This window comes from Malaclemys terrapin, chromosome 3 (assembly GCF_027887155.1).
Source record: "Malaclemys terrapin pileata isolate rMalTer1 chromosome 3, rMalTer1.hap1, whole genome shotgun sequence".
Lineage (NCBI taxonomy): Eukaryota > Metazoa > Chordata > Testudines > Emydidae > Malaclemys > Malaclemys terrapin.
The window spans coordinates 10672426-10695565 of record NC_071507.1 but is presented as its reverse complement, the minus strand read 5'-3'; the positions used below and the strand labels follow the sequence as shown (position 1 = coordinate 10695565).

The window sequence follows — 23140 nt, the reverse complement described above, 5'->3', positions numbered from 1 at the left end:
GAAAATAGCAGTTAGATGATAACGTGCTACTTTAATAGTTAGCTACTTTAATAGGATTTTTCCACTGACCTTTTTGGATCAGGCCTTATGGATATATGTTGGGCTTTTCCAGGAGAGCTGAAGGTTGTTAAGCACCAAAATCCTGTTAAAATGTAATGCGAGGTAGGTTCCTAATTCCCTTAAACTATTTTGAAATTCCCAGTCTGATTCTAGTCTGGGTTTCTTGTGCGTGGCACAACTTTAATTAACTGCAGTTGAACATTTAAGATCCATTCATGGAGAGAGAAACAGCATCTGTAAATTTCCTAACTCGTATGTGGATGTTTTAGCACTGCAGTAAGGTCTCGATTGACTGGAATGAGAATTGCACGGATAGACTCATTTGGATATTTACAGGCTTTCACTCACAATATTTGTGCTTATTGATTTATTTGAAAAGTGCAGTTCGTTTTTATGCAGACACTGTATCTGTTTTGACACAGCTAATCTTTGATTTCTGAGACCTCAGAGTCTCTTGGCTGGTATTAGTCATGAAAAGTTTGAGCTGCGCAAACTTGATTCCAATAACAATCGTATGTGAAAAAACGATTTATCTAATGCTTTAAGGGTGAAACTCACTCCTGTGCAGAAAGTCTACATATGGCTTATGAACCACGTAAGTTCCACTCGAGCCCTCAAAATTGGTCTGAAGTTGGACTTAAATGGTGCATAGACTTTGTGCTGCCCAGTACAGAGGGGTGAATTCTGTACTAAAAGAAAACAAGCTTAGGAAGTCTTCTCTCTTTGATCCATTCCTGAGACTCCCATTACGAATGTTGGCAGGAGAGGAGAACGTATCCCTTACTTTGAAATGTGCTTTTCCTAGGATATGATTCTGTAATTTATTATTCTGGATTTTACTGGTGTCTAAAGTAAAACCCCAAAGCAGATGAAACTCCAATGAGTTTTGTCTGGTTTCGATGCAAAAAGCTAGAAAACAAGGCTCGGGTTCATTCTGAAAGGCCATGAACCTTAGCACGCTTTCCAGTATAGTTAGTTTGGAGTTTGGAATGAAACACAAAGCTGGGTGTGTTTCAGGAGCTTTCACTTTGGTTTCAGATATTTCACACTGCTCTACTTAACTATTGCAGGGCCAACGTGAGAGGCCTGAACTCAAGCAGGTATACATAATGGTTACAGGCCAAATCCTGCTTGTTTTACTTATCAAATAGTGTCAGTGGGAGTTTTCAGTGCCTAAGGAATGTGGTATCGGGTTCTAGACTTGTACTTGCAGTGCCAACTCCTGCCTGTTTCAGTCACACCTGTAGCCCCTTTGACTTCAATTGAGAGTTTTGGATGCACAAGGGAGGCATGATCAGAAATAGTCTGTTATTAACTGAGGATCGTAAACGATGTTTATATTATGGGTTTAAAGCCTTTGTAAGACTTTTAGCAAAAAGAGACACAAGACAACAACTACAAGGCTGGTGTAAATTGGCCCAGCTCCATTAGGATCTGGTCCCAAACCTTCCTTGTGATCTTTGGCATAATATTATAAGCACATTCCGACTTTTCCCTTTAAAGAGAAATACTGGCAACAGCTCTGTCACGCAGCCCCTCCTTTCATTCATTTGTGATACAGAGCAGCTTACCCAGGCATCAGAATTCCACAGTGAAATACAGTAACTGCCTTATTACCAGGCGTTGCAAATGTTACACAGAAGTGGCTCTGTATACACTGGGACCCAGATCTGAAAATTCCCTTTTTAGACTTAATAAGACAGTAATTTCATGGTGACTCACTGATCAAATATACGAGGTTTTGCTCTTTTAAAAAAAAGCAAGGAGGGAAAAATACTTTCTATTTAGCTTCCGCTATAATGTTGCATTCATCATAAAAGCAAAAAAACCAAAAAACAAATACAGAAGAAAAGGGCTGTTATGTTATCTACTCCGTTCCTTAGTAATACAAGATTGTTCCGGATGCTTTTTTCTGTAGTGTAGTGTTGTTAAGTGTCTAGAAAACATTCTCCACTAACGTTTCATGTTCTGTTCTATTCAAAGATGTACCGAAGCCTCACGTTGGAGGCTGGTATAAGATAGGGCAACAGGAATTAACAGTACACCAGGGAATTTTTTTTTTTTGGAGATACCATTTTGTTGCTGCTGTGGGACTGCGGCAAAATGGATGCTTCTTAATTGTATTGAAAACATTCCATTTACCAGTCATCAAGATTACAATGGGCAAAGAGTGTCATTTTCCCATGCTTGTATTAAACACATCCAACTCTGGTTTTGCCCATATCAGATCCATACCCTGAGCTCCCTTCTAAGCCTATCAGCTATATTTTGTACATCATAATGAGCTATAGTTTGCCATCACTTTTCATGCAGAACTCTCATTGACTTCATCTGAGGCGCCTGTTTTATTTTTCTCTGTGATTTGGGATTGCTGCCTGCTCTTGAATCACAGCTAAAAAGGGAAAAGTCATACAGCGCCTGCATAAATGATATTGTATTTGAAACAAAGTAGTCAGGGCCACATTCTCTCACATTTGTGCATTGCTAAGGCATGATCCAAAACCCATTGAAAGATTTTAATTGACTTCAATGGGTGTTGGAACAGGTCCCTTTACACGAATGGGTGCCATATACACACAGATCAAAGGCAAAATAGCCCCCCATATGCTTATCGTAGGTCACTCTATTACACAAAGAGGTTAGAGACAGTGAGACTCCGACAGATCTAATCTCATACACAAATACACACAAGTGTGTTTTAAGAGCACTAGTGATTATTTATAATTGCACATAATTAATACACTTCTTTGAGAGTGCTTTTATTTTTTTGACTGAAGCAATTTGAACTTACCTCCTTGCTCATCCAACATAACCAAAGTCCTGATACCAGCATCTTTACTCTACATTCCAGTAACGGAAGCAAGATGAGAAGAGAGAGAGAGAGAAAGAGAGAGATCAGTGAGGGAACAATTAGCCCTAGATTTGGGATTTAGGAAGACAAAGGAAAAACAGTGAAAAGTATGGTAAGGTCATAAGGGGCTAGTTGAATAATTGGAAGCCTTCATATGAATGAATACTGTAATGGAAACTGAGAATTCTCCATGGTGCCATAAGCCATTTAGTACTCATTGGGGTACAGAGCTACTACAAAAAAATGGAAAATCCCAGGGATGCATTTGGAAATTAACATTTTACACAACAGTCATTTTCTTAACAGAAGGTTTAATCTTCAGGCTCCACAGGAGGCCATGCACATGCTATAAACTTGCATTAATTCCCCAGGAGAAACTGGTAAAGTATAAGGACTAGAACCAACTGTATGAGGCCATCAAGACATATTACTCTCCCTCACTACGTATTAGGAAACTTTTCATAAAGCCAGCTAATACTCAAGATGAAAACAAGCAGTCCTCGAATTTATGACGCAGTTGGTTCCTGAAAATCGCATTTTAAGTCAAAAACGTTGTAACTCGAATTTCCTAAAGGAATAATGTCGGCTCGAGTGTCATAAAATCGAAACTGACGTTGTAAAGTCGAAACACGATCACAATTTATAAACGTCGTAAGTGCCATTCGTCGTAACTCAAACGTCGTAAAGTCAAGGACTGCCTGTATGCCTCATTATTTGGGACAAAGGTTTAACAGATGTAGGGGCTGATCCAAATCTTATTGGATCCAATGGAAAGTCTCCTGTTAATCTCAGTGGGCTTTGGGTCCTGTTTGGAGAGGGATTTTCAAAACAACTCAGTGCTGGTCTAACTTTGCTCCCAACTGAAATCAATGGGAGTTTTACCATTGACTTCCAAGGGAACAGTTAGGCCAATGCTGTGATCTTTTAAAAATCCCACCTAAGGGTTTGTCTACATTACTGGCTGGATCTAGACACGATAAATCGACCGCCGAGCGCTCTCCTGTTGACTCCGGTACTCCACCAGGGGGAGAGTTGCAGGCAGAGTCAACGGGGGAGTATCAGCCGTCGACTTACCGCAGTGAAGACACCGCGGTGAGTTGATCTAAGTACGTCGACTTCAGCTACGTTATTCATGTAGCTGAAGTTGCGTAACTTAGATCGATAGTCCTCTCCCCCCCCCCCAGTGGAGACCAGGCCTAAGTGTACAAATGGCAAAGTGCCCTTGACAAACACGGCTTTTGCCATTATTGTCATCGATTTGAAAAGAGATAAAGTATATTGTTGGTTTTTCAACACTAAACTATACCATAGACCATTTTTTTAATGACTAAGGATAAGCTAGACTCTTCCTGCTCAGTGCAATAATAGTCATTGCGTATAACTGAGGGTCTGAAAATGCTCATGTCTGTTGCATTTCAAGAGCAGAGGAAGCAAGTTCTTTATGGCCCTACACTGTAATGTTGACACATTGCCGGGAAATAAGGGCTGCCAGCAAGGGGCCCCACGCAACTATTTTCTGCACAGTTTAACTGCATCCCCGGTATCTATTAACTGAGTATCACAATACCCCGGTGAGGGAGATAAGGATTATTACCTCCATTGTGCAGCAGTATAAGGAGATTGAATTCCTTGCCCAGGAACTCTGCGGCAGAGCTAGGAATAGAACCTGACTCCTAGTTTTGTGTCTCAGCCACACGACCATCCTCCCTCCCTAAGGCTACCTAAGGGCTCAGTCCACCAACATTTAATATCCGCAGACAGAGACTTCTTCTGTTTTGCCACTACGAGCTCCTGCCTCTTTGTCTGGTCACAATGATGTCCTTGCTGCCTCTTGGGATGTCAGTGGCTTGGTCCACCCTCCCGCAATGCTAAGGAGCCCTAGGCAGTCTGGCAGGACATTCAGCTATGTGACTGAGTTTCTGACATTCAAGGATTGCTCAGCGGCCATGGCCCATCCCCTCCACTCAGGCCCCTCACAAGCAATGCGAGGACCTCTCCTGCTGACCCTAACTGTTGACTCCACTGTAGCCAGCAGGTGGCTGGGGGCAATCAGATCTGTGAGACACCCTCTTCTCTCCCCCCCTCCTTTCTTTTCCTACCAAGAGGGGGTGAGGCTGGAGAGAGGAGGGGCCAGTCCTATGCCTCCTCTCCATCCTCCCCTCCTTCCTGCAGCTATTCATTTCAAGTCCGTTTGCAGGCAGCAGTGAGGTGGATGTTTGCTGCTGCCCTATCCCCCCATTCTCTGGCTCTGACATGGGCCCCCTCCACATGCTGGACCCCCCAGGATGTGCAGTTGTCTTGTAAACCCCACTGTTTTGTAGTGTGGATAGGTCTCCGATGTGCTGCGCTCACATTCCGGTTTTCAGCACAGATCGAGCCTATGAAAGTGTCGGTTTGTTACAGACATCTCTGGCCAGATTTTCTAAATGGCTCAACGTTCAATATGGGCTGAGCTTTTTTTTGGAGACCTGCTCGTTGATTTTGGTGCCAAAACACAGATGAGCGTCTTCGAAAATCCTCAATATCAGCAAACTGAGGATTCATCTGAAAACGTGAAACCCTCCTTGATTTAGAAGAATGAACACTAGCATTCACGTTAGTGGGAGCAGAGGGTAGCCAGTGTGGAGTGCTGTTGAAAATCCCACCCAAAAAAATAAAGAGCAAATGGGATTTTGGTGGTTAGTGGTGACAAACTAAACCATATGCTTCTAGGATAAGTCTGACTTTGCCACGTTTCAGCCCAGAAGAATGTTATAGCAAGTGGGTCATAAACCTTGAAAACAGGTTTTTAGAATTGGAAGTGCTGCTGACACTAGAGCGGGAAAGTGAGATCCCTGTAATTCCAGTTATGATTCAGAACCCAAAAATGCCCTCCATGCCCACAGAAAACAACCATGAGAATCCCACACATGAGCCAAAATTCACGTAGAGGTAAGAGGGTGAAATTCCGTCAATATCCATTGAGTTGCACCCATTTATGCTAGTGGTGAAATTATCCTGGGCTTAAGGTCATGAAATGGCCCTTAATTTATACCTGTGTAATAGATGCATTTATAAAGACTCTGGGCACAATTCTTTATTTCTTGCACAATGGAGCTCACATTCAAGACCACAGGAGATTTAGTTTCTTGATCAATGCAGGATCAGATTCTTGAAGTAGCTCAGACCAGAGAGATATAACCTATACACAGAACACGGGTCTCCTTTTGTTGAAGTAGCATAAAAGCAGGTTTTCCAAATCTGGGCTAACTAATTAAAATATGCAACTGTCTCTTCTCAGTAATACTTAGACTACCTTTGTTTTCCCATTGTACCTGAGAAGAGCATTTGGACCAACATGCTTTGCCATAGCATTATTAAAACCTGAACGTTTTATATGTCTGGTCTTCAGAAAAATAAATCACAGACGCTAGGGCTTTTGTAAGCTATTGAACTGGTGGTTCTGGAGGCTGCAATCCACAGACGTTCACACCTGTGCTAAGTGGCTGCAAAATGCACCTTATAGTGGAAGTCTACACACACTTCTCCTTTGCACGGGTGCAAAGGACAACATAAGATGCCAGGCACTGAGGAAATCTAGCCCAGAAAATATATCAGATAGTGAATCAGAAATACAGCAAATGTTTTCCAGACGTTTCAGTAGGTACATTGAAAAATAAATATATGCTTGATCATGACCAAATACTATAGCAGACAAACACCCAGTTAAATAAACAATTCTACTTCAATCAATATGGCTTATTGACTTTGTTCTGAATAAATTAATGCAGACAATTATCTACCAGGACAGGCTGACATTGCTAGCAGTTCGCAAAGACACTAAAGAAAAGTGTCAATGCCCTAAAGACAAAAGTCTGGCTATCAAAGCATTTTGTAGCATTATAGTATATTTCCTCAGCCCCTTTTTCTGAGTTAGCAGTAGCTCTACGCAGTGCAGTGTTGGCTCTCTAGGTCTGAGTAAAGGAATTAATCCATTCTCTCACTACTGGAATTCACCTGATAGTCCAGAACATCAGCTGATGTAAACCAATGTAGTTCTACTGAAGTCTGTGGGTTGGATCCTCAGCTGGCAGAAACAGATATAGCTCCAGTGACTTCAAGGCAGCAATGCCAACTTGCACCACCGAAGGATTTGGCCCTGCACACTTACAATTGACACCAAAATTCACCTATTCCAAGGCCAGAGGGACCGTTGTGATCATCTAGTTTGACCTCCTGTGTAACACAGGCCAGAGAAGTTCTCCAAAATAACTCCTTGAGCAGATCTTTTAGAAAAACATCCAATTTTGAGTTAAAAATAGTCAGTGGTGGAGAATCCACCATGATCCTTGGTAAGTTGCTCCAGTGGTTAATTACTCATCATCAAAAATGTACACCTTATTTCTAGTCTGGATTTGTCTAGCTTCAGCTTCCAGCCACTGGATCATGTTAGACCTTTCTTTTGATAGACTGAGGAACCCATTATTCAATATTTGTTCCCCATGTAGGTACTTTTAGGCTGTAATCAAGTCACTTCCCTTAACCCTTCTCTTTGTTAAGCTAAATAGATTGAGCTCCTAGAGTCTATTGCTACAAGGCATGCTATATAATCTTTTAGGATCCAGCTTCATTCTTTGGCAGATAACTTGCTTCCACAGTAGTGCCGTAACAAGGGCGAGGTGAGTGAGGCACTTGTCTCGGGCGCACAAAACGGAGGGGCGCAGCTCTACTGCCCAAGCGGGACAGAGAAGAAAAAAAAAAAGCCGTGATCGGCGGCGCTTTGGCGGCTGCCCTACCGCCGCCACTTCTTCAGCAGCAATTTGGCGGTGGGTCCCTGAGTCCATCTCGGAGGGAAGGACCTGCTGCCGAATTGCCGGGGCTGCTTCATTCATTCTTCGGCAGCAATTCGGCAGTGGGTCCTTCTCTCCCAGAGGGACTCAGGGACCCGCCGCCAAATTGCCACTGAAGAGCCTGGAGCCAGCCATTGCCTCGGGCGCAAAACTAAGTAATACTCTTTCTTGACTAGGAGCCCAGTCCAAAGCCCAGTGAAATCAAAGGGATTCTTGCAATGGACTTCACTGGCCTTTGGACCAGGTCCTACATTGTCCAAAACATTATTTTATGTGGTGCTTGTTAGGCTACCATTGAGGAACATTCAGAATGAAAGAGCGATATGATGGGGAAACATTTCCCTATTACAGATGAAGGCATGTTAGTGTATATGAAAATCAGTTAAAAGAGTGACCCTACATGAAACATCCAGCTTGAAATGGTATCATAGGATTATTCAATGAAACATTTATACCCCACAGTTTCCATTCTGAAATGTCAATGAGCTTAAATGTAAAACCAAATCTTATAATAACATGAGAAAATAGCCCCATTTGGTTTGGGAAAAGCAGCTCTTATGTCTGCATAAGAAAGGCCTGGTGAGAGTCCTTGGTTTAAGTTTAGAGGCGAGAGCAACAAGGGTGGTGTCGTGGTGGGCGTCTGATGAGGTAAATGAGGCTTTCTTTGGACAACTAACAGAAGTTTCCAGATCACAGGCCCTGGTTCTCATGGGGGACTTCAATCACCTGGACATCTGCTGGGAGAGCAATACAGCAGTGCACAGACAATCCAGGAAGTTTTTAGAGAGTGTTGGGGACAACTTCCTGGTGCACGTGCTGGAGGAACCAACTAGGGCCGTGCTCCTCTTGACCTGCTGCTCACAAACATGGAAGAATTGGTAGGGAAAGTAGAAGTGGGTGGAATCTGGGCAGCAGTGACCATGACATGATCATGGCAAAAGGAAGAAAGAGCATCAGAATACAGACCCTGGCCTATAGAAAAGCAGACTTTGACTCCCTTAGGGAACTGATGGGCAGGATCCCCTGGGAGGCTAATATGAGGAGGAAAGGAGTCCAGGAGAGCTGGCTGTATTTTAAAGAAGCCTTATTGAGGGCACAGGAATAAACCATCCCAATGTGCAGAAAGAATAGCAAATATGGCAGGCGACCAGCTTGGCTTAACAGAGAAATCTTCGGTGAGCTTAAACACAAAGGAAGCTTACAAGAAGTGGAAACTTGGACAGATGACTAGGGAGGAGTATAAAATATTGCTCAAGCATGCAGGGGTGTAATCAGGAAGGCCAAAGCACAATTGGAATTGCAGCTAGCAAGGGATGTGAAGGGTAGCAAGAAGAGTTTCTACAAGTACGTTAGCAACAAGAAGAAGGTCAGGGAAAGTGTGGGACCCTTACTGAATGGGGGAGGCAACCTAGTGACAGATGATGTGGAAAAAGCTGAAGTACTCAATGCTTTTTTTGCCTTGGTCTTCACAGACAAGGTGAGCTCCCAGACTGCTGCACTGGGCAGCACCGTATGGGGAGGAGATGAGCAGCCCTCAGTGGTGAAAGAACAGGTTAAGGACTATTTAGAAAAGCTGGACATGCACAAGTCCATGGGGCTGGATGCAATGCATCTGAGGGTGCTGAGGGAGTTGGCTGATGTGATTACAGAGCCATTGGCCATTAACTTTGAAAACTCGTGGTGATCGGGGAGGCCCCGGTCAATTGGAAAAAGACAAATATAGTGCCCATCTTTAAAAAAGGGAAGAAGGAGAATCCACGGAACTACAGACCGGTCAGCCTCACCTCTGTCCCTGGAAAAATCATGGAGCAGGTCCTCAAGGAATCCACTTTGAAGCATTTGGATGAGAGGAAGGTGATCAGGAATAGTCAACATGGATTCACCAAGGGCAAGTCATACCTGATCAACCTGATTGCCTTCTATGATGAGATAACTGGCTCTGTGGATATGGGGAAAGTGGTGGATTTGATATACCTTGACTTTAGCAAAGCTTTCGATACGGTCTCCCACAGCATTCTTGCCAGCAAGATAAAAAAAGTATGGATTGGATGAATGGACTATAAGGTGACTAGAAAGCTGGTTAGATTGTCGGGCTCAACGGGTAGTGATCCAGGGCTCAATGTCTAGTTGGCAGCCAGTATCAAGTGGAGTGCCCCAGGGGTCGGTCCTAGGGCCAGTTTTGTTCAACAAATTCATTAATGATCTGGATGATGGTATGGATTACACCCTCTGCAAGTTTGCAGATGACACTAAACTGGGATGAGAGGTAGATAAGCTGGAGGGTAGGGATAGGGTCCAGAGTGACCTAGACAAATTGGAGGATTGGGCTAAAAGAAATCTGATGAGGTTCAACAAGGACAAGAGACCTGCACTTAAGATGGAAGAATCCCATGCACTGCTACAGGCTGGGGACCGATAGGCTAAGCAGCAGTTCTGCAGAAAAGGATCTGGGGATTATAGTGGACAAGAAGCTGGATATAAGTCAACAGTTTGTCCTTGTTGTAAGAAGGCTAATGGCATATTGGGCTGCATTAGTAGGAGCATTGCCAGCAGATCGAGGGAAGTGATTATTCCCCTCTATTCGGCGCTGGTGAGGCCACATCTGGAGTATTGCATCCAGTTTTGGGCCCCCCAGTACAGAAAGGATGTGGATAAATTGGAGAGTCCAGCGGAGGACAGCGAAAATGATCAGGGGGCTGGGGCACATGACACAAGGAGAGGCTGAGGGAACTGGGGTTATTTAGTCTGCAGAAGAGAAGAGTGAGGGGGGATTTGATAGCAACCTTCAACTACCTGAAATGGGGGGGTTCCAAAGAGGATGGGGCTCAGCTATTCTCAGTGGTGGCAGATGGCAGAACAAGAAGCAATGGTCTCAAGTTGCAGTGGGGGAGGTCTAGGTTGGATATTAGGAAACTCTATTTCACTAGGAGGCTGGTGAAACACTGGAACGGGTTACCTAGGGAGGTGGTGGAATCTCCATCCTTAGAGGGTTTTAAGGCCCGGCTTGACAAAGCCCTGGCTGGGATGATTTAGTTGGGGTTGGTCCTGCTTTGAGCAGGGGGTTGGACTAGATGATCTCCTGAGGTCTCTTCCAACCCTAATCTTCTATGATAAGCTGCTCAGCACTTTCTTCCTGGGATTTCTGCAGTACTGATCTTGTTGATTTATTTCCCCCTCTATTTTATAGCTAGAAACCATCTCCCCCCTCCCCTATAATAATAATTGATTTTCTCTAAAGGCCAAGATGGTTTCATATGGAAACCATGGAAGAAACATTGCCTTTTCCCTACTGGGTTATTCTGTATTAATTATTTAATCAGCCCAGGGGTGAAAAGTGGGAACTGGAAAACATGAAGGATCGTTGGCTCCAAATTGTGCATGACTATAGCTTAGTCCCAGTCCTTCTGCCCCAATTCATTGCTTTTTCGAGGCACAAACCCTGCACGGAAGCACTATAAAATATATAAATCTATAGCACATTCTTACAACAATGGAGTGTCTCAAACTTAGCTCAAATAATCGCTGATTGTTAGATATATTACACGTTCTGTGGGTATTGTCAGTGTCCAATTCATATCATGGACGAGACTTTATAATCTGCCCTGCCAGAAGGTAGCTGCACTGCCCCAGGAGCAGACACAGAATGAATGGCATCTCAGAGTCACTCACAGTCCCCTTCCTGCTTCTGCCGTTGCTCCAGGGTGGGTAGCAATCTGCTCCTGGCAAAGAGCGTTATAAAATATAGACCAGTAACACCCTTCTTTCTGTTTCGCCTTTGCGCATCTCCCCTGACAGGTGCATTCTGTGCATGCCACTCCTTGCCCATTTACACAGGGAGTGGATGGGAGTGGCATCCAAACAGAGGTTGTTATCTGTCCCATGCTGCAATGCAGATAGCCCATGCAAGGCAGTAAGGGAATGCCCTGCACCCCTACAGGGTATCGGAAGGGCAAGTCTCAGTCCCTGGTATCTAGAATACTACTTAGAATTACTAAAATAATCAGTTCTCTGGGGCAAGTAGTGTCTTCTTGTTACATGTTTATACAATGCCTAGCACAGTGGGGCCATGACTGGGGCCCTCAGGTGCTACCATAACACAAATAAAGTATATTACTACTACAAAAATATAGATGGATTTATTTTCCTAAATGAGAATATCAGCTTTATCATACCAAGAGAATATAATCAAGAATCTTTCACTGAATGCTATAATTTGTTTTTCATTTCTAAACACTAGACAAGTTCAACGAAGCAAGTTGAATCCAATTCTAATTGGATTTTTGTCTCTTATTAAATCAGAGTAGTGCAAGTTTGAGTTCAAATGCACGTGCCCTACATCTATTCAACTTAGCTTGCTAAAATACTGCAATATTTTAAAAATATCTGGAAATGGGGTCAGAGTAACCAACCAACTGTTAGGAAATCTGAAAGGCCTTCTGTAGTCACCTTAATGGAAATGATGCTCAGATCACTGTGAGAGATTTCTCCTGATGTTTCAGACTAACCAGTGCTATATTTAGAAAATTCTTTGACTGAATGGGAAGCTCCTGTGATCTGCTGAGCTCTTTCCAGGAAGTGCTGGGCTCCTATATGGTCTGATCAGCAAACTCAATAATCCCAGTCTTCTTCTCATGGAGATCAATTACTATTATTTAATATTTTCATTCCAGTGGCATTCACAATAGGCTAGTCCACACATGCAGGAAGATACAGTCAGTGGATAGGTCACTGGATTGGGATTCAAGAGACACAGATATGATACTGACTGACTGGGACAAATCACTTGCTATCTCTGCGTCCTTTGTCTGTCTCAGCTATTTAAGCTCTTTGGGGCAGGCCCTGTCTGTTATTCTGTGTTTGCGAGACCCGTTTCAGTGGAGTAGAAAGGTTGGAAATAAGAATGGAGAGGCTCAGCGGTAGAACTAGAGAAGAGGAAGGTGAGGGATTGATTGCATAAAGCATGTTCACTGAGTTAAGTGGCAGAGGGAGGAGGTGGTAGAAGGACAGGTAGGTGGGTTACGGTGGCGTTGTTTCAGGCTAGGGGAGAGAAAAGCATTCTTGAATTGTGAGGGAACAAGCCGAGAGAGAGAGAGAGAGAGAGAGATGAAGTAGGTAGGAGGAGAATTATAGCTGTTGTGATTACTGATCAGTAGGTGTAGGACTTCACAATACAAGGCCCAACTCCATTTGAGCTGGAGTCAAAGGCAAACCACCGTTGATTTCAATGAGGGTAGGAAATGAAGGCTGGGGCTTATGCCAGTTTATAAACGTGTGACTCAAGGCTATTTCCCTCCCTTTGTGTTTGCTTGGAACTCCCATTGTAGTCGATGCAAATCAGGCTCGAAGGTGCCCTGCAATGTCAAGGTTGATGACTTATTAAATATCTGAGGGCCATAAACAAAGTCTAACAGCCTTGTTTGAAATCATAGGTCAATTGACCAGGGGACCTGATAGCTGATTGATGGCATGAATCCAATGTCCCAGATTACCGAAACCTCCACCGCGATTAGGGTGAATCGGCACCCGACTGAACTACCTTCTCCCTCCCAGAAGGGTCCTACCTGGTAAGGACTGAGGCATATTAGCAGGGTAGACTGAGCAAGCCTCCACTACCACTCCCAGTGTTGTGGATGATCAGAGGCCTTCTGTCTCCAGGGCTTTCAATCTGCCATCTTTCACAAACCCTAACACCCCCTATTAACAACGTTATCGGAGAAGATAAAGAAGCATCGCCTAGATTCTGCGGTGACTGGGGCTCTATAAAGACCCGAAATGGATGAACAGATAGATAAGGAGCCAATCACAACACCGTATTTCTCCCCATTGACTTCTGTGGAGTTTATCGGCTCCCTGAAGCTCGATGCCAGTGTGTGTGTATCGGGCCCATGATGACTGACCAGAGTCATGTACAAAGGGTGTTTCATTGCTTTATCTTGAATATTTCAATTCAACCAGAATTAAAATATGGACCGAATATAGTTCCCCATTAACTAGAGTAGCTAGCCTGCAGTTCAGTTGAGTCTTTCGACTGCTTGATCAGCTTTATTAATGGCTGTACCACATCTTGTCTGGACTAATTCCCAGGAACACTGGGCAAGCAATTGGCTGTTTTCTCACCTTTCGAAAGTGCCCCATTTTAGATGGTCACAAAAACCTATGGAGATGCCCTTGGTGTGTGAAGTATTGGCAGGTGGCTCAGGCATTTAGAGGTATGGGAAAGCCCGACACAAACATCTACAAAGGAAGGGAGGGTAAAGTGTAAGTCCTTACCTCTTCAACAAGCTGCAACATACGACGGGTGCTTTCAAGTGACTGGGAAAAAAAACGGGAGAAAAGCAAGTTAGATTTGGCAAATGCCGTTTCCGTCACTAGTGTGCAGGCGTGTATAAACGCCATGAATAGCCTCATACAGAAGACTTTGAGTGCTTCTTTCCCCACCCTCTAATAGCCGGATTACAGCTATCCCAGTGTGGGAGTGCTAGGAGGGAAGACGGCGTTTCTCCAGCACTCTGGCCTGGGAGGCAGCCGGAATTCTGCAGCTAGCACTCTCCACTGCTGCCAGTGATGAATGCTCCCAGAAGAGGCGTATAGTCCTAGCCTTGCCCTCCTTCTCCATCTAAAGGTGGGGCCGGGGCTCTGAGACCTTCCGCCCTTGCCAGGTTTCAAAGCCTGGGCTTCAGCCCAAGACCAAACGTCTACACGGCTATTTTTAGCTCTGCAAGTCTGAGTCAGTTGACCCGGGCCCTGAGTCTCGGTCCTGCAGGTTTTTCTTTTCAGTGTAGACATACCCTTAGATCCTAACTCCGCCTTCACTCACTCAAGTATCGCTCCCATTTTTTCCACCACCAATACCTTGGCAGTTGAGATCAGCTGGAGCACTTGAGCTAACCGACCCTTGGGCAGATGGGTGGCGGGGCATTTTCAAGGAGGGACCCTTGATGCTGGGATTTTTTTTCGTATTCCTGAGCCTGTTGACCTACAAGATATGGTGCTAGACGTATGTTTCCCCAAGCGTCTGAAGAAGGTTTAGGCTGGAGTGGGTTAATGGGAGAGGGGCAGAGTTCTTAGTCCTGGTGGGGGGGGGGTGGATTTTGTTATTTCATTGCATTTTGATCAGTCTAAATAAATAAATACAGAAATAAGCAAGTGCAGAACTGGGCCCTAAGAGCCTAATCCAAAACCCATTGACATCAATGGCTCAACACTGGTTTAAGGCCACGTCTATATGCACAGCGCTGCAGCAGCACCAATGCAGCGCATCTGGTGAAGATGCTCCACGCCGATGTCAGCCTAATAGAACAACCTCCGGGAGTGGCAGAAGCTGTGTCAGTGGGAGAAGCTCTCTTGCCGAGATAGTGCTGCGCACAAGCACACTTACATCGGTTGTGCTGACATAGGCTGTGGTGTAGACCTAGCTTAACTCTGCTTCCTCTGAAGTTGGTGAGAGCTTTTCCGCTGACATTAGTGGGAGAAGAGATAGGTCAGCTTAAAGCACTTTGGAAACCTCACCCTTAATATTTTTGGTTTTCATTGAGTTCCCCTTTCCCCCAATTGATCTTTTTTCTCCTCCTCAGCAATATGGCAGATTCCACACTAAAGAGTTCAAGGTGGAAGTGCAAACCCTCAAGTTAACAGAGCCATTCAGGTTAACGCTGTTTCAGTACCTGCTTTTCCTCAAATTCATCCCCTGTGCAATGTGCTTGTGACATCCTCAACTCTCAGTTATGGGTCTTCCACATAGTCCTCTCCACTGGTTCCATTAACGCTTGGAACCACTGCTACACTAGTATAAAAATGACTTCTGTGGTTTCCAATTAAAATTTCCTAGCTAACTGATTTGATAGTTTTTGCTTACACTTAGGCTTGGCAAATTAGATGAGCCTCCAAAGAAATTAAATGGCAACTTCTCTCCCTAAGATCATTTTATCTGATATTGATCCTAATATCAGAGACAAACTCATCCAAAGATGATCAGTATGATGGGCAAAGACTCACACAGATAAACACACATCTGCCATGACTGGCCTCTAATGATATCTAATGGTCTAAATGACTCTTGGACAGATAGGGTGGGAGTTTGATACTCAGGCCCATGGTCCTTGTACCTATCTGCTCCAGAATCACCATGACTCATTTTTTATTCCAAGTTACCCCTTTCCTCTCCTTTCCACAGAGGTCTCAGCCCAAAATGTCTAAGAAGATGGACCTAATTCTGCTGTCACTGACACAGTGTAAATCCACAGTAATTCCATTGACTTCAGTGTATTGATACTAGTGTCTGTGACAGCAGAATTCAGTCCAGTCAAATTATACGAGTGTAAAGCAGAATCAGCTGCTAAAGCACTTTGCTACAGCTGTGCACGTTTCTGGATATAGCCTGTGGGTAGACAGAAGAACCTCAAGTGTTTCCACCCTCCTCGTTTGCCATTGGTTTTACCTCATCCGCCAGCTGGTCAGCACGCCGCTGCATTTCTTCCAACTCATTGCGCATATCAAGTTCTTCTGCCATTTTAGCTGCGAGTGTGTTTGTCGAGGCTTCAGATCAAGGATTTGTGTTTGTTCTGCCCGGGAGCCTGCAAGACAGCAAATAGGGAACACATACTGGGGTTAAACTTGCTGCCCTCTGCAGATTTGTGCTTAAATGTCAATCCCCTCAAATGCTTTTGTATTAGTGTTCTCGCCAGCAATCTTTCATCAGGGCTGGTGAGTCTTACAAACAGAAGAGTGCTCGTGGATTGTTCAAGGTGATGTTCTATTCCTGGGCTATTAGTCACTCTCTTGTATAGGAGCATGGATGGATCCTCACTGCATTCCCTACAGAGAAATTAATTCATTTGTATTTTCTACCTGGCACGCTTCAACTGCCGTTAAGCACCAAACACTTATAAAATGCAGAATCAGAAGGGATGACTTGTAACTAGACATGGGCTCGAGCTGCATTCAAAACTTCTCAGAAGTTGAAAGGGTTCAGCTCTAGGGTTTTGCCTCATACTTGCTTGCAAATAAGGGCAAGTCTACACCACAGTGCTACATCGGTGCAGCTATGAAGACGGTGAAGATGTGCTATGCCGACGGGAGAGAGCTCTCCAGTCAGCATAATTACTCCACCTCAGTGAGAAGCGGAAGCCATGTTGGCGGAAGAGTGTCTCCCACCAACATAGTGCCGGTGTGGACAGCATGAAACTTGCAAGGCTTATTGGGGGAGAGGGAACTTTTCACACCCAAGAGTGAAGTAAGTTATATCGACTTAGGCTGTAGTATAGACCTGCCCTGGGTATATTTGCCTTTACTTGCCTTTTTGGACAGGGAAGGAGTTTATGACAGAGAGCCAGATCCTTAGGTAAGCTGTAAATCTGTGTCATGCCACAGTAGCTTGCAGATAATGGAGCCGGGCTGATTTTCACCAGGTGAGGACTTGGCCCAGAAACACCATCTCAGAAATCTGAGCCATTCAAAATTACACTGGATACATTTTTAAAAGCTTGGCAGGGGTTTGTATTATATCACCCAGCTGGGTTTTTCTGTCATTGCTTCCAGTGGGGCCAGATTCTGATCTTGATTACTCAGGGAGGGATAGCTCAGTGGTTTGAGCATTGGCCTGCTAAACCCAGGGTTGTGAGCTCAATCCTTGAGGGAGCCACTTAAGGATCTGGGGCAAAATCAGTAGTTGGTCCTGCTAGTGAAGGCAGGGGGCTGGACTCAATGACCTTTCAAGGTCCCTTCTAGGAGATAGGATATCTCCATAATTATAATTTATTGAGTAAATCCATTGAACTCACCTCTACCTGAGATCAGATCCCCTTCCATTCAATCTAGTTTAGGAAGGTATTAGCTTTTATTATAAACCAAAAGACACAACCTGGCTTCTACTGCTGACTTGAGAAGGAAAGGTGGGGCCTCCTACTACCTCTCAAGTCTGTAGAACATCATCACTATTTTATTTTTCTGCCTGATTCAAGCATGACACATTGAAAATTAGTGCTCAGAGAGGGTTTATTGCTCAGAGGAAGCACTAATCCAGCTGGAAGGAAAGGCAGAGGGCTGCAAATAACTGCCATGAAGCACTGGCCATTTTACTCAATTACATAATATCATAACATAAGGATGGCCATACTGGGTCAGACCAATAGTCCATCTAGACCAGTATCCAATGGCCAGTGCCCAATGCTTCAGAAGAAGTGAACAGAACAGGGCAATTTATTGAGTGACCCATTCCGTCATCCAGTCCCAGCTTCCAGCAATCAAAAGTTTAGGGATACCCAGAACGTAAGGTTGCATCCCTGGCCATCTTGGCTAATAGCCATTGGTGGACCTATCCTCCAGGAACTTATCTAATTCTTTTTTTAACTCCATTATTCTTTTGGTCTGCACGACATCCCCTGGCAATGAGTGCCAGACGTTGACTGTGCATTGTGTGACAAAGTATATCCTTGTGTTTGTTTGAAGCCTGCTGCCTATTAGTTTCATTGGGTGAACCGTAGTTCTTGTGTTATGTGAAGGGGTAAATAACACTTCCTTATTCACTTTCTCCATACCATTCATGACTTTATAGACCTCTATCGTATCTCCCCTCAGTCGTCTCTTTTCTAAACTGAATAATCCCAGTCTTTTTAATCTCTCCTCATATGGAAGCTGTTTCATGCCCCTAATCTTTTTTGTTGCCCGTCTCTGTACTTTTTCCAATTCCAATCTTTTTTTGAGATTTGGCGACCATATCTGCACACAGTATTCAAGACGTGGGTGTACCATGGATTTATATAGTGGCATTATGCTATTATCTGTCTTATTATCTATCCCTTTCCTAATGGTTCCTAACATTCTGTTTGCTTTTTTAACTGCTGGTGCACACGGAGTGGATGTTTTCAGAGAACTATCCACAATGACTCCAAGATCTCTTTCTTGAGTGCAGCAGCACTGATGTAGCGCTTGAGTGTAGACTTGCCCGTAGTATTTAGACTTCTTGCATTTGTATACAAGCATTATAAAATTTGTCAATATTTAGTTGTCTGCTTTCATGTGATGTAACTGAATGGGACTCTTGTTTGACTGTTTCTTTTCTGTTCCTACCTGTACTTTATCAACTTCTATCTTCTCCTATTTACTTGGATATACTGTTTATTAGGTGTGTCCAGCTCTCACGCTCCCTCGCAAAACTCCCCTGTTCACTGGCTCCTCTAGTTGCTTACAAGCTGGCTTTTCTAACCCTGTTCTCCCGAGTTAGCCCCATCCCCTTGTCAAGGGATCCAGGATCAAAGGACTGAAGGCTGGAGCCTCGTTAGGAAGGCTCCGGTAGGCTCAGCATACAGCAAGCAGGCCACACTCTAAACTTCAATCAAGCAGGCACATGGCAAGCAACAAGCACACAGCAACAGACCACAAACTCACCCCAAAGGTCAGACCTTCACCTGCAGAACTCCCTGGCCAAACCCCCGTTTGCAATTCCTCTCCTCCTCACAATGGCAAGGCAGGACAGAGCAGCTCCTTTCAGTAAACTGTCAAGCAAGAACCATCTTGGGGACCAATTTCTGCCCTGGCTTTACACCCTATGCCACTCAAATGGAAAAGATGAATCAGGGCAGCCTTTGGCCCTAAGAGTTTGACAGCCAATAAATGATAGCATCTGTCTATAAAAACTAGCCATTACGTATTTAAGATGGGCTCAGTCCTCGCTCAGACAATACTCTCACTGAAGCCAATAGGGGTACAGACTAAGGATGGCAGGAGTGGGCCATAAGGCCCCAGATCACAGCGTCTGCAAACAGGGGTGCTCCAGGGAGCACAGGAGTGAATGGGAGGCTCATCCCCTTCCCAGGCCATGAGCCTGTGCTAGAAATGCACCTTTTAAGCTGCTGAGGAGAGGAAATGTTCCTGCTTGATTCACAGAGTCATGGATAGGTCCCCCAGTGCAAACTCCTCCAAGCTCACACAGACTGAGCCCCTGCAGTGCACATGGGGGCACAGAAGCCTCCCCTGGGGGGGGGGCTCCCTGCCTGCTGCCCTCCACTCAGAAGAACCACACCATTTCCTCTGCACTGAGTGGAGAGGGCCAGCATTTGCTTCATCTATAGGGGCCAACAGCCAGGCAGGTGTACGAATGAGCATTGGGTGGAAGGAGCTCTGCACAACAATAGCAGTGCCCCACGGAGAGCAACACTGGTGTTTGCTTTGCTAACACATGTCAATTAATTAAAGCCTAACAAAAGGCCATTGGCTAGACGCTGACCCAACTGTTGGCTCCCATTTCAGCAGAACGCAACAAACCAACCACCCAAAACTGCCTAAGTAGCAATCAGCCAATATATGGCAGTGCGTTAAACTCTGGTTTGGATTAAACGTCCTTTCATATTAATCTATCTAGTCCTTCCCCCTCCCTCCTGCATCTTTCCCAGCGACTCTTCTGCAATGGGACGACCTTTCCTCTGCATAAATCAGCTCCGCTGAGCCAGGAGCCATAGGCTTCCAGGGATCAGAAGGCCAAGGATATTTGCTGCTGAATCAAGCTCTATCTGCTTACGAATATGTAAGAAAATCAGACAGCTGCTTACGTATCCTCTGCAACTTACAAAGGATTGTTGTTATATAAGGGGGGAAATGTATGACCTTCATGCTTGTACATTAGCTATGCTCTCCCTTGAGGCTGTCTTGCTTTCTTTTCATCCTAAGGCAGGAAGAAATCCATCTCAGAGAGGAGACTGAAAAGCCAGCCCCCAAGCAACTGGCACAGCATTCTGTTTACATCAATCTCAAACAGTGAACACATCGCAACATCCCTGTCTGAGGGAGGCTAACATCCTGTGATGGGTCACATAAAATGTAGACGTTTCCAATATATCCCGGAGTAGCGGCTGGGTGGGCAGTGCCACCTGGTGTTTTGGATGGTTGGGCAATTCACACCAGCATTAAGGCTCGACTGCAAGAAATTCATCCATGGGCCCAGCTGATGCAAATGCCTGGCTTAATGGCATGGTGAATATTCAGTTTGACAGCAGACATTTTGGGGATGCTCGCTGTCAGCAGTAAACAGGTTTCACCAAAAAAAATAGGGAGCATTCTAGGGATTATGAGCTCCATGGCAGAGACACATCAAGGATCCTTCTGCTTCCAAAGAAGACCTCTGTGATAGTGACTAAAGCAATCCTGGTGTCCTTGTAGGGGCCAATCCAGCCCCAGCCCACACAGGTTCTCCTGGAGGCAGAACCACTGTGATTCCACTGCACTGAATTTGGATGGGCTGTGTGCCTAGAGTGAAGTGCCCTGAGGAGTCACTCCCTGAACAGCCACGTGCAGAGATTATGTGGGAGTGAGGAAGACAGGCAAGTGGTCAGAGGAAGTTGAAGTATCCTCCATAAAACATCTGCTCCGTAGCCCAAGTGGAGGACTCCTTGTCTATGTTTACACTACCGTGATAAATCGACCTACACTACGCAACTCCAGCTATCTGAATAACGTAGCTGGGGTCGACGTACCTTAGGTCGAGTTACCACAGGGTCTACACCGCAGGGTCAACATGAGAAAATCTCCCATCAACTTACCTTACTCTTCTTGTCGGGGGTAGAGTACAGGGGTCGACTGGAGAGCGATCTACAGTCGATTTGGTGGGTCTTTACTAGACCCACTAAATCTACCGCCACTGGCTCGATCTCAGAGTGTTGATCCCGGCTGTAGTGTAGACCTGCCCCTTGACTCCTTCCTCACCATGTACCTAGGGCACAGCTCACTGTTTGGGTTGGCACTAAAGCTGGTCAGAGAATGGAACTTCCATTCCACGGGAAATTCCAACATGTCAAAATTTGTTTTTGTCCCAAATCAGAACAAGCCGCCAAAATTCTGAAATTTTCCATGGAATGAACATTCCAATTCGGGACCGTTGAATTTGTTGTGTTTTGAAACGGTGAACACATCATATGGAAACACTGTAATATAATGTAAAATATTAAATGCTATAGATACTCAATATATATGAATATAAAATATTAATTTTAATACTGTATTATATGATGTAAAAAAGTCTAAATGAATCAAAATGACAGTCAAAATGAAATGTTTCAGCATTACAGGAATGAAATGAGAAAGTTAGAATGATTCATTTTTACTCTTCCCATAGACAATTTCATTGAAATCAAGGTTCCCGCTAAATATTTAGATTGTGATGAAACTGAATTTTCTAGTGGAAAACTGTTCCGTCAAAAATTTCCCAACAAGCTCTACTTGACACCAAAGATCTGACCTAAAGCTACTGAAGTCAAAGGACCATGAGATCAGGCCCAAACACCTGTATAACAATCAGGGGTACAAAAGTCAGAAAGTGTTTCTGGGATTTTCAGTGCCACAAGGGGCTTGGAATAGGGTTTCTCTTCCTGGTCTGTTGGCCCTAGTAATGACCTGAACATGGACTGGAAGCTTCTCTCTCCATTGTGTGGGGGTCTCAGTATGGATCGATGCAATAGGGGAACTTGGGGAAGAACCAATTCTCATTTACAGCCCCTCATTATTTTTTCTGCCTGATTTACTCAGCTGCTATACAGCTGTGTAAAATTCTTTACAAACTTGGGTCCAGGTCCTCAGTTTGGTGTAAAGCTAGCTTGGTTCTGTGCCTGGTGAGAAAACGGTGGGGCCTTGGTATGTCATGATCCTGGCGCCCCACTCCTCCCATTTTACTTTATTTACACAGATGTTTTAGGGTCCCTTAGTAGAACTGTATCCTACTCCTTCTCCCTCCCCGACCCCATCAGCCCTAGTTCCATTGATTTCAGGGGAGCTATGCCAATGTACATTAGCTGGCTCTCTGCCCCACGGTTTGTTTCAGCATTTTCAAATACCTTATCCTGTCGGAGCAAGAAGCTAGGTAATGCAGGGAGAGCCTTCCCTCCTGAGTAAGGGCACGGCACCCTCAATGCATATTACTTTCGAGACATATACTGTTCTTTACAGCTCTTTGTGGCTTGTCTCCAGCTGGCTTGCTGCCAATCAGCTTTGGCGAATCGTTATCCCATGACATGTGCACATCAGTGGGCTCTTGTGCTTTTTCAGTGGATCTCAGAGCTTTGCTTACTCTAGGATTCCTCCTCTAGAATTTCCCATCATTGCTAACAGTGTTAGCCCTGCGGGGAGCACTAGTGGAGACAAGGAGCTGGGAATTCTAGCACCATGTTGTCTATACCTGCTCTTAAGTGAGCCAGTGCTTAAAATACTCGCAGCTGCCTGCATTTTGGTCTACACTAGCATTGGTGGAGTTGCAAGAGTGAATTTTAAGGCGGGGGAAGGTTAATTTAGACACAGCCTAGGAAGGGATATGACTTGAACGTTCATATGAGTGGGTGAAGAAGAAACTAGAATCTGCTCTCTACCTATTTGGTGTAAGGGGATAAGGGATGGTCTAGGTAATACTTAGTCCTGTCTC

At 44.6% G+C, this 23140-nt stretch overlaps 1 protein-coding gene across 2 annotated transcripts in view; it reads right to left on the bottom strand.

The window, feature by feature from the left end:
- SNAP25 (synaptosome associated protein 25) overlaps positions 1-23140 on the bottom strand; it is a 97508-nt gene that overhangs the window by 22304 nt on the left and 52064 nt on the right. For both annotated transcript variants that reach the window (XM_054024135.1, XM_054024134.1), the window contains exons 2-4: positions 16178-16313; positions 14011-14052; positions 2852-2900 (exon numbers count right to left, since the gene is read on the bottom strand). In XM_054024135.1, coding sequence (XP_053880110.1) covers positions 2852-2900; positions 14011-14052; positions 16178-16249 — 163 coding nt within the window. In that variant the 5' untranslated portion in view covers positions 16250-16313. The remainder of the gene's footprint in view (positions 1-2851; positions 2901-14010; positions 14053-16177; positions 16314-23140) is intronic.